Source organism: Eimeria necatrix, genomic scaffold, assembly GCF_000499385.1.
Source record: "Eimeria necatrix Houghton genomic scaffold, Enh_scaff114, whole genome shotgun sequence".
Lineage (NCBI taxonomy): Eukaryota > Apicomplexa > Conoidasida > Eucoccidiorida > Eimeriidae > Eimeria > Eimeria necatrix.
The window spans coordinates 75,932-88,253 of record NW_013651926.1 but is presented as its reverse complement, the minus strand read 5'-3'; the positions used below and the strand labels follow the sequence as shown (position 1 = coordinate 88,253).

Genomic DNA, 12,322 nt, shown 5'->3' with positions numbered 1-12,322 from the left:
CTACGTTCTGTGAGAGCGACTGCTGCTGCTAACATTAGCAACGAAGACACGAGCGGGTCCGCGTCGCAAGTGATCCCGGCCACTACAGTTCCTTCTGCATACGTCGAACTGTCTGTACACTTCAGCTTTCGTCACTATAAAAAGCAAAACCGCAAAAAAAAACCCCAACAATGTCGTAAGCATGCTGGTCAGATCTGCCTGTCCATCAGCAGCAGCCCCGGCTCTGCAGCTCGTCCATTGGAGACGCACCCGAAAGGCTCTGCGGACTCTTCGGCCTCCCCTTCTCGCACTCTTTTAAAAAAGCAAATGAACTGCGAGAAGCTCTCACTTAAGAGAATGCAGAAGGATGAGACCCAAGCAGAGTCGCTCGCCTGGTTTGAGTGGACAGCACGTGGCTGAGGCAACTGCACTGGAACAAATTGGTGTATTCCCCGATCGTGGCACTCTTATTTATTCGACGTCATGTAAAGAAGCTCGTTATTTTTGAAAGGCATTGCGACGAGTTGAGGAGTCTTGTGCCAATTGTGATTTCCCCCACCGGCTCATGCGGCTGTTGCTTCGTGTCCACTGAGTGTACAGCCCAGCCTCAGGCCCCGAAGAGGATATTTCATGAGTTTTCTCTCTTTTTCCCGCGTTAAGTTACATCTGTTTAGATGAATAGTCATGGAGTAAGCGTGTTCCTTACGCAACAGAGAGGCACTTGGGGTAGTAGCCGCTGGCATCCACCAGGATCACGAGGTGTCGACGTGTACTACATTGATTTTCGCTCACTCACCACAAAAGATGTACAGAGATAAGTAACTATGAATCGAAAGAGAAGAATATTCCTAGAACAGGCAAGAGCTCGCGGTCAGCGTAGTGTTGAAAGCACCTGCTGCTTCTCCACGGTGGGAATGGTGTAGTAATGTAGAGTTCTGACAGTTCTGACACTTTAGTTCGGATTTTTATTGCCAAGTTAATAGACTTGAGCTCGTTGTTTGTATCTCTGCGTTCAGACTTCCCAGTAAGGGCTATCTTGGGCAACATCAATGCTTATGAACCAGCAAGGCCTCTCGTTAGTGTACCTGTGTAGGCGACAATAAGAAACAGCATTTATTACCATGTCCTCTGTGTACTTCTTCTTATCCATTGTCTGAACTTTTCGGGAAGAGAAAAGGGATTAGTTGCTGACAAAGTGCCAAAGTGCAACAGTCACTAATGTTCGCTGAGTCTGTATAAATATGTATTATATAAATGTCGTGAAGCAAATATTTGTACCTGAATTACAACGAAAGAGATGGTTTCGTAGCCTATGAAGTGCTAACTGCAGGGCGCAACACCCCGTATGGCGTAGGAATTGGTTTATTCTATCTGTTGGACTGAAGTGACAGGAAGTTCAATATAAATGAAATTGAAGCGAAATTTAGATTATTTTACCACAGTCTTGACATTTTCAGAACTCATTTGCAGCGGAACGCAGGGTTACTTTCCGTAGTTGAGTAGCGATTGTTTCGTTTTTCCAAGCCCAGTTAGTGCGTAGTGTGGCCAACGGGGCTGAATATGTAGGCGCATACTGTGGGTACGGGTTAAGGAAACAAGGATAGTTGCCAAAGCCGGTGGAGTAAGGCTGGAAGTGCCTTAAAGGGCTATAGTCGACAAATAGGCCGAGCTTATTCTCTACGACGGAGGAATGTTGGGGGTCCTTTGCTCTGGGACCATGTCACGGCGAAGCCAAGGAGTGCTAATTTTCGTAGCATGAAGCATATACTGAGGAAGCCAGAATAGGTCTTTTTTACTGGCCAGTGTTGGCCACGCAATGCTACTGGGAAAGTGACGCATAGAGTAGTTCCAAACGAAGCCAGAGGGTAAAGTGGTAACACTTCCCACTTTTCAAGAGTGTTCTCATCGCTAGAAGAAGCCCCGAATGTAGGTCTGAGGACTCCTCAAAATGGACTTACTGATTTGAAATATTTGGATTAAGTGCTCTGTAGCAGTTCATACTCCAAGATACAGCGGGGTTTCCAAAGCCACTTGTTACGCCGCTTCGTTGACTCCATATCTGTTATTCTGAATAATCAAAGAAATATTTAGATCGCCCTTGGTCATATCACAGCTTAGTCACCCTAATGTAACAATTTGCGACCCAGAGGGTCAGGGGGCTCGGCCTGCTGTCTCAGCTCTAGTCTGGCTTCTCAGCTACCCATGCCAGCGCATTGTACAAGGACAGAACCATTAATGCAATATACTGAAAAGCCAAGCCTTCAATTTTCACCAGAGTATATGAGAGGCCCGGTCCTTATTGACATATCATTGCGTGCACGGCCTCACGGGAAGAGCGTAGCTATTCCATTCAAGAGGAACCATTACGGTATGAACATTTGTCAGTATTAGTGGTCATTGTTATTGTCCAGGCAGTGCGATAAAGGAATCTCAGAAGCAGAACTCCCCGCCTCAGAAAGAAGCAACTCATTTGGAGCTGGGGAAAGGCTCCTGCGCTGCCTGTCGATCTGGCTGCGAACACCGCATAACGTCTACACTAAAGGTGCCCGTAGCACTCTACAGAACACAGCCTTGTGATCTTGATTTCTGTTGACAGTTCAGAGTTCATGGATTTCTTTGTTGGATTGCTTCTCTGAGGCTTTTTTTAATTCTTCTGCTTTCGTTCCCTTCCGGGGCCCCATATACTGCTCAGACGAATATGTTTCTGAGCTAATTCCCCCCATTTCTTTGTGGATTTCAGGGTTTAGTGGAACTTGTAAATGCCATTCTCAGCACTGCACCGCTAACCCTCCCTGGGCACTTGCTCCGGGAGGCGCCTTTTAGCAATGAAACCATTCAAGCTTCTTCGTGGGCCAAGCGGTATATAATGGTGTCTGTGACCCCATATACCATTCACGTAGAGCCTAACACTCCAATCATTTCTCTGATTTCTTCGTACAAGGGTAGAGGTTAGCCTTAAGCTCATTGCCGTATTTTTCGGTTGCTTTCCTGACCTTCCATTCGCTCCACACACTTTTGAATCTGCACGAAGCAATCGAATGCTTCCGCGGAGCAAATTCATGTCTTTGGAAAACACAACTGGTGAAGATAGGGAAAGTGAATGATGCAAAGTAATTGTCTCTTTGCTTGCCTCGCTCGAAGCCGCGTGGTTCAGCCGTAGTTAGGCTTCAGGGGTTTGGACACACCCTTCGAGCGAAAGACAGTCGAACTGTGGGTTAAAGGCGCAATTTCACTCTATCACATGCAGCGAATTAATATTTGAAGTGCCACGTTCGCCAATAGATGTGATTTAAAGCCCTTAGCCCACGGTTCAGCTTGCGTAAACCCGTGTGGCTGCTTGGTAGGTGGGAGCTACACATACCGCCTCATGGGGGAGAGTTATGGCACAAGGTTGAAATTCTGTTTGTCTTTTAAAAAGAGATAAGCAGAAGAAGAATTGTAAGGATTGCTTAGCCTGCTTTACTATAAGTGTGCGCGTACTGCTGCCACGTGTGAGGCACCGCTGGTCACCGTGCTGAGCTGGCTGCTTTGATCCATGAGCACACAGAGGAATGCCCTAAATTTTGTTCCCTTTTTTTGCTGTTAATCCACCAACAATATTTCATTAAAGGTATTCTGAAGTTTAAGGTTGTCTGTGGCTGCTGTCCGATGCCTCATCGACCAGCAGGGTCTCTATGGAGATCATCTAGTGCCCAGTCGTGAAAACCCCAAGACGCACAGCAGAAGCGCGTTTTGAGTTTTTTTAAACTTTTTCCTGAACAATTTCAAGCCAATATTTTCTTCAAAGTCCCTGTGCTGGCCCCAAATCACTGGTCTCTGCTGCCGCGGCACCATTTCGCTTCCCTGGTGAAGGCTCCTCTCAGTGTCGTAATTTGTTTCTCCCCTGAGAGTCAAAGTTGTATATCAATTCACGTCCTGCCAACCAGAAACTAGATCTAACGCGGGAAAAATGAGGGGGCGGTCCTCGTGGGTAGGAGCTGCCTTCGTGGCCCTACTTCTGGGACTTTTTTCAAGTGCTGCGTGTTCTCACTCGTCAAGTGTGACTAAAGAAAATAAGTTAGAGGCTGCGGATGAAAGCGCGTCCACTCATGAGCCTAAGAGCTCAGTGAACGCTGCAGAAATTCACAAACACCAAAACGCCTCAGAGAATGGTCAAGCTCTCCTGCAAACCAGCAATACTGCCGCTCATGCCAGATCAGCCCAGCCCGAAGACGTAACAGATGGTGAGTCGGAACCAAACATGCAATAGCTGAATCAAATGAAATAAACCAGTGTGCAGCTATTCCTCTGCCTGCATATCCTCCCATCCCGCCTGCGGGTTCTGGCTGGCCATCCACATCACGCAGTGCTTGTGCTGCTGCTTCTGAAGACATTAGCCTGTGCATCATTTCCCACTATGTTTAAAGTGGCGTGCAGTCTATTCCTTGAGCCGATATGAGCGTTCGCATATCCGTGCCTACAGACTGCGTGATCGAGCACAACAAAAAAAGGGTTGGAAAACTCAAAAAGCCTCTCATGCCGATGGAGCGGAACTCCGATGCTGTTTATCAAGCGCTGAGTTTCGCCAAATATGTAATGGAAAATGGTTGCCCGTTTAAACACTCTGGAGCCAATGGGGTAAGCTGTTCTGATCTGTTCGAGGCTTCATTACATGTCGTTATATCCACTGAATGGTGTTCACGCTGCCGTCTGCGTGTAGCTGGGTTGCGTTTATAATACCGTTGTCAACGGGCGCTCCTAGTTGCGTGACTCTTCGCTCTTTCTTTATTCCGGCGCGTCTCCGTACTTCCGGGAAATGAAGTTCCTGATCACAAAATGATATTATAAATTGGTTCTTGCTAGTTGCGTTTGTGTGTTTGTCTGAACCCCTCTTGGGGTGGTCCCACACATATCATTTCTTTGTTTATTTCCTGCGGCATGTGCGTTTTCTGGGGTGCTATGAATAACGTTGTTAACTTGTGAGTCTTACCTCCTTGGTTTTTCCTTTTTAGTTCGGTGAGAACATCTACGCGACTTCCGGCCCAAAGGCGATGTGTTCAGATGCTGTGGGGGCCTGGTACAACGAGATAAAATATTTCAAGTAAGCTGTGAACCAGACAAACCAGGCAGGGATAACGAGGACACACAAAATTCAAGTAATGATGTGCCACGGCCGCTTTATGTTCCATTCGTTGTACTCACCTCAGCGGGAAGTATCCAGGTGGCAGCTGGACGCTCAAGACTGGCCACTTCACTCAAGTCATGTGGAGTGGAAGTACCGAACTCGGCTGCGCCCGCACTGTGGGATGCGGGAGCTCGATCCTGATTTGCAACTACAAGCCCCCTGGCAACTGGTCCGGAGAGCCTCCTTTCTCGTGAGTACTGTATGTAGTACGGATTGTAGTTTATGATTTGTGCCATTCATTTTCTAGAATTACGTATTCCAAAGTGAAGGAATTGTCCAGGAAGATGAGTAATCATATATTAAGAGCGTTTTCGGCTCACATGTAATTGGTTTGTTCTCGTTACGTGGGCATGACCTTTTGTGTCCTTATCATTTTTTCCTCCATTTGGTTGCTTCATCTGAGGCCTACATATTTTGAACTTGTGTGTATTACTGTCCGTCAGGGAAGAGGTGTGGAACAGCATAATGAGCGCTTCTAGTGCACCTGCAGTGTCCTTGTCGCCTTTTGTGGCGGTTGCTGTTATCTTTGTGGGGTACATTACCAGCACAGGCTCCGCAGTAGCGTACTAAACTGTTACTGAACTCATTGTTATCCTTCTAATTGTGGCTGGTGTGTGAATGTTTTCAAATACCACTAAATTAACACAGTGTGCGCTGTGTTGCGTCGGGTGCGCTGGCTGTCAATTCCACCACCTGTAGGGCGCAATGTTTGCCTCGAGAATGCGGAAAAGAGACGTAAAATTAAGCGTTTAATTGCCGTCCTTTAAACTCGTGCTTTAAGATGCGAGGAACGGCTAACAAAGCATCAAATCAACGGCAATGTAAACCCTTTTTTCTTGTCTGCCTCGTTGGTGCCATGTTGGCTGCTTTTGATTTAAAGCACAGGTAGTAATAGCAAGGCTTTGCTTCACTGCGGCCTGAACGCTACAGTGAGCAATCAGGACTTTACGGCGGAAGATGCATCGTTGCTTTTAGTCCAAGCTTTACACAGGCTTTATTGGGAATAGCAATCAGTAGCACACTGTATAGGCATTCTAAGATGAATTTTTCAGCTGCCAGGAATAATGCGAATGCTTCTGAGCGGACAAAATGGCAGTGGCGTTGCAAGCAGCGTTCAAGTTGCTGCTGAAAATGTACGATTTAATCGTGAACTCGAATAATGTGTTTGCCATCAGCTCATCAACTGACCGGACATTGCTTGTAGATTTGTGGCTCAGTAGTTGTTCGTGTGGAAACTTGGCTTCTTGGGCTAGCTGTACGAAACGTATCATGTGTGTGAACGTAGTGCAGTCATTTGTATTATCGGTTCGCAGTCCATGCAGAAGCAAATTTGTTCTATAGCGCGTTTGCTACCTATATACGCACATATATATATGTGTACATATGCCGATCTCCCTTGGGAATAGCTTTAACTAACATAATTCAGTTTGACAAACTACGACCTGCTCTTTTTCTCAACGTCGGCAGCAGCAGTATTTCGCTTACTTGCTTTGTCTCTTTGTTTTAGTTCCCATTTGTTCTGAACGACTGTATTGCTGTATTTCGCTGAATAAAAGCATGTGCATACACGCAAGTATTTTTATTTTTGAAGCGGGCTCTGATGCTACTGCTGCGCCAAGCCCTTGGTGCACCACCATTGGGGCAATGTAGGCGTATGATTTCGATCTTCCATTACTGCTTGAGTATGGATGGTATTTCAGCGTGCACTATCACTTTAATTAAAGGACGTCCAGTCGCAGAGGTCTTTTCGCATGGGCTGCAGTTGGCTTCATGCTCCACTGTGCCACCGTACTGCTGCAACTGCACATTCACAGCACGAAGCATGGTTGTAGAGTTCCCTAGTGGAACAGTAGTGAACCAGAAGTTTTCCTGGGTACGGGTGGCTGCTTATCTATTTTGGTGAGTTTTCTGCGGTTCAATGCTATTACTTTAGTGCAGATAGTTATTAGCGGACTGGTGCTCCGGAGCACTGTATTGTGTATTGATCGAAGTGAACGAACAGGACGTGCTTATGAGATTTAATGCGGTAGAACCCCGTGGACTGGTAGAATTCAGAGTGATTTAGAGTGGTATAACTTAGATTCCAGTCACTTTTGTTCATTCATTCCACCCGTCAGGCATCCATTGTCCTCTGCAGAGTCTAGGTAAGTTGCTCTGCCGAAAGCTTTAGCTGTGTCTGTAGCATCTTTGCTACTATGGACGAAAGATTTGCACGTCAACACCAGGCCTGGAAGGGGCGAACATTCTAACAGGACGCAACTAGCCCTGTCTCCAGCTGTGCACACTGGGGGGCCTCCCTGTGCACACTGGGGGGCCTCCCTCCCACGAGCAATTTACGAGAGTTTGCTCCGCAGCAAAGCTCCATTCTCTGCAAATCGATGTGAATACCCTGCAGACTGTCTCCACTGACGCAATTTTCTTCACATGTTCCCGAGAAAGAGGGAATTTCAAGTGCACTCATAGTAGGTAGTTGTGCGCTGTATAGATTAACTTCGACCACGAGACTCCAAGCAGTGCTCCTTTTCAACAAGTTGGGCAGCAACAGTCTGGCTCCTGTTACGACCAAGATGCATCAGGTCCTGAAAGGAATTTAACGAGCTTGCGGAGAGCAATTTGATCGTGCTACTTTGTGGCTGGCACACTGCGGCCCTCTCTGGTTCCCTTGTTCACAGCCTCGTGAGCATCGAGGGGGGCTCTCTCCGCCCCCCTCACCTGCATCCAGGGTCTTGATATAAGTTTGATATAAGTTTTTTCGGCAGTAAGACGTTTTACACCATGTACCCTTTTAACTTGGTTCCCAGTGGCAGGGCCGCCGGCGTTGTGTCTCTATGACGGGCCATCACTGCATCTGTACTTGTTGAATAATTGGCCTGATCGTAGTTTACAGTTCATCCACTGAAAATATACACTTCATAGAAGTGCACACACCTACAGAGTTGTCGAACGTTGAATATGCCCATAGCAAAGCTCCGTGAACTCGGCGGCACCGTGGGAGGCAATTGTCACGCAAACGCCTGCCCGCCGTTTAACGGTTTCACTTCAGTTCATGGGATTATCAATTACTAATTGCAACGCAGACTGCTTATGAGCAATGCGATGAGCTTTTTGAGCTGGTTGCTAAGGAGTGCCTGGGAAGCTTCGCTCTGCTTGCTGGAACGCTTTTTTCGTCTGATCCTAGTAGTTGAATCGCTGCATCACACTTTCCCCTTAATATAACAATAGAAGGAATATGATTATCAATTTGTGGGTATAAGCCGCAGCATCTTTTGGCTCATTGCATTCTTCATCTGCTCAGCGTTTGAGCGGTGCCAGAAGACCGGGCCATGCAATGAGCCAACCCCAGCCTCGCTCGCGGACAGCAGGGTGCACACTCGACGCTTTCGCAACCACACACACTTGCAAATATGAATAAGACCTACGGAAGAGGAAGTGATACATCAGATTGACTCAAATTCATGAACGAAGCATCTTCGTTCCGTTGACAGCAAGACAACAGGGTTTGGGGGGACGCGTTGGATCTAACTGGCTCTGTATGCCACATAATCTTGCATACTCAGGAAGTGTGTGGTGTATTTTCAACGCTATGGTTTGTGCTTTCTGAAGGGTATATTCCCTTCAGATTTGTCGTATCGTGGATTCCTTCAATGGCAGCGTAACCGCGTGATTGAGGTAGCGCAGAACACAGGAAGGTGTGCACCGCTTGTAATTTTCGCGCATTTTGATGTTGAATCCATATCGTTGGTTATTGTTATTTTTCTGTGCTTGTGTCTGCCTGTTTCCACGCAGATATTGGGCATTGACGGCCTGATGAGCGTCTTTTAGGGGAGGTCATCGATGAATCGTCGAGTCGATGCGCATTTATTTGGGCTCTAAGGGAGGGAAGGTTACACGAACTGGTTGGTCATCTACGTGCCGGATTTGTTCGCTTACTGAGACATCATAGGTCCTGGCAACGCGAGGAAAAAAGTGCAGGGAGTAAACGAGCAAGCTTACTGAGAGCCGACAATGGTTTGCGTTCCAGGGCAGAGCAGAGGAGGATTTTGTAGCGGCGGTCTAGCGTGCGGTTCCTTGCCGGGTCTCCCTTTCATGTCTCATGTGGTGTAGACTAATGGAAATGGCCGTAGGTATTTTTTGTGGATGACCAGTGCTGTTCCCCCGAAACTTGGCGGCAGTCCATGGCGCGAATTGGCGAAATGAATCCTCCACGTGTTGACATGCCCAGAGGCATACACGCGGGAGATGATATTTCAGGCTTATTGTGTTGGTCATGAGCGCTGCACAGTTGTAACAGATGCTCGTCATGCATCTAGTTGTCGAGCATTTGAGTGGGGCCTGTCTTTCGTTTGGAGTTTGCTAGTGGTGAACTAATGCAGATGGTGTTACACATGGCGCTACACGTGGAGCTTGCTTGCATTGCATGTAAAGTATAAACCAGATATTTTCGTAATGTGCAGGCATGTTGAAAGCATGTGGGACTAGCTTGCAATGGCCCGTATGAGGTAGGTATGCCGTGCTGCCCACGTGACACTTGTGTAGACTCTTCCCCTATAGTAGTGGTGCGTGCCAGCTTTTGCGCAGTGCATGATGAAGCGTATTGCTGTGACGTGACATATCTGCGTTTGCAAATATAGGGGGGCTTCCTCCTGCTGTCGAAGGCTGGTGGAGGGCGCTAGCTGTGTAGGACAGTTGGGGAGGACATACCGTATCGTGAACGCCTGCGCAGCCAATCAGCAGCCGTAGCGGCAGCTAGAAGGGCAGCTGCAGTTGCTGCCGCGGCAGCAGCTGCGGCAGCAGCCACAGCAGCGGCCGGCAACAGCACGGCCCCGAATTTCTCCTTCCGTGGTCCCCCTCTGTGGACATTCGCGTCGCTGTTGTCAAGCCATTTTCGTACGACAGTACAGATGCCAAGTGTAGCTGCAGAGACTTTGCTGCACTAGGTCAACAGTTTGCATTGGTTAGGGTATATTGAAATAATAGGCAGCATAGGGTGTTTTAGCGGCGTAACGTCAGTTGCAGCGTGATATGCTGCAATTTCATTAACTTGTGGAGCAGATACAAGCTGGAAAAGGCCGTGGAATTTGCTATGCATTGCAGCAGTGCAGACTTGCATCAACGTCTTGCCAGTCGTAGAGTTTATTGTTCTATGTACGTGAATTAGCATTAATAGGAACAGTTTAGAGGCCCAATTAATGTGGAGAAAAGTCAGTGTAGAGGCGTGCAGTGCATTTTATTCAGCTGTGTAGCATGGTGGTTGGAGCATACGGTGAGTACCGGCAGTGTGGGCAGTATTCAGCGTCATAGGGTTGCCTGACAAGGGTGTTGCAGGATTAAAATAGTATACGATAGTATACGGCGTTAGTGCAGGTGGAATGCGCAGATGTCGAATGTAGCATGCAGTGCCAGACTATGAATTGAGCAGGGCTACGTTAGGTGGGTTGAGTGGGATCAGAAGTGTCGGAGGGATATGTGCATTGCTTTATCTGCGTGTACGTGAGGGTGGGGAGTGGCACTGTACGCAATGTAAATGAGTGCTCATATGCGTAAAACTTGTGCACTGTTGGGGGGCGTGGGATGCAATCTCACAGTTAGAGCCACATCTTCGTTGCCATTCAGCGTTACAGTGAGCAGTTGGGATGGGCGAGGACGGAAGACGGAACTGAGGTACCTAGCTACCCGCAGCAACCCAGACCTTTAGAATATAGGAATATAGGAGAGTAACATCTCAAGTTGAAGGGCAACACGGTAGTTTTTTTCGTGCTGAACAGAGGAGAGATCCGCGGTTTGAGTGTGCTCTGAGCTTTTCACGGCGTGCAACTGAAGAGGTTTTGCTTTGAAAAGTAGGATGCACTGACTTCTTATATCAAACCAGGTATCCAATTTTACAGTGATTCTAATGTATGTCGGGGACAGTTTTGGTCCATGTTTTGGTTGAACGTTGTTTATTCTGCTTGTACAGGGTGTTGGGCAGCATTCGACATGCAAGTGTATCTGGGCTCTGGGCGCGTGGTGGATGAGGCATGCCGTGGCTTGCCTTCCACGCACTTCGCCAGAAGTCTTCACGTAGTAATTTTGATGTGCTTGGCGCTCATCAATATTCCTCAGTGTTGTGGGTGCTCTCTACATTTAAGGCCTCACTTTAAAAGGTTTTTTCGGGGCTCACGTTTTGATGTAGCAGCAAATGCCTGCCAGGTGTAGCGCTTGCAAATGCGTGTTTCCGATGGGGGTTGTTCTTGTTGACGCCTGAGTGGTTTCACACTTTTTACAACATGCAAAGTGGCGCGCAGTGCTCTGGGGTCTTAGTTAGTCTCGCGAAAGGCAAGGACGAGCTTTCTAGTTGCTTTCCCTTAGTACGTTTGGAAGTTGTTTGGAGTTTTTTATTATGCAGGTAGTGGGCAACGGAAATCTTCGTAGAAGTCGAATAGGGTTATGGTCGTGTTTTGGCGCAGAAAGGTTGGGGATTGGTACTTGTTAAGCGTGACATAGCGGTGTAGTGAATAAAAGCTGGCATGTTATGCACGCCTTATCAAAAAGTGGGGTGTAAACGACACGATGAGCAAGCGTGGGCAGGAAGAGGTGGGGAGGGGTCATGATGCCTTGAGTGTACTGAGGCCGGAGATGCTGCTTGATTTTCACGGTTATGTGGCTAAGGCAATGAAATTACGAAGGGAGGGTGAGGTGGGGAGAGCATATGTTTGCAGGGACGGAAATGGCGCGTACTTGTTTTTGTTAGGTCAGGGTTGGAGGCTGTTTGCAGAGGTTGCATGGGTTTGCAGTCCCGGAGGTCTAGAGGCAGCGTTGGAAGACCAGACAGAGGAAGAGGAAATGCGACTCTTGGAAGAGATGTGCACACAAGCAAACAATTTTTTGAAAAGCCATGACTGGCAGGGTGCGACAATTCAGGCATGAGGCATAGCAGGCGATGTTGAAATTGAGGGAAACAGAGGGGCCTTAATAATCCTGAAGAGATGAGGTGTGTTTATATGCAACTGCGCTTGACGAAGTGGTAGGGCTAGTCGCGTATGCTAAGAGTTGGCCGACGGAACAGATATTGTCGGGGAAAGATAAGCAGAGTTCTGTGGAAGAGTGGTACAGCAGTGCTCTCCTTTTAAAATTGTGCTTGTGAAATGGGAGAAGTGAAAGGAATAAGGGAAGTGCCCTTTGTAGCTAGCGTACGATGCA

At 47.7% G+C, this 12,322-nt stretch overlaps 1 protein-coding gene across 1 annotated transcript; it reads left to right on the top strand.

Moving 5' to 3' along the window:
* Positions 1-3,928: 3,928 nt before the first annotated feature.
* Positions 3,929-5,713, top strand: ENH_00005250 (SAG family member; the record flags this gene model as incomplete). The annotated part of the gene is made up of 5 exons (XM_013578447.1): positions 3,929-4,202; positions 4,442-4,596; positions 4,971-5,059; positions 5,166-5,333; positions 5,587-5,713. 5 exons carry the CDS (start codon positions 3,929-3,931, stop codon positions 5,711-5,713), a joined length of 813 nt encoding a protein of 270 aa, XP_013433901.1.
* Positions 5,714-12,322: the final 6,609 nt, after the last annotated feature.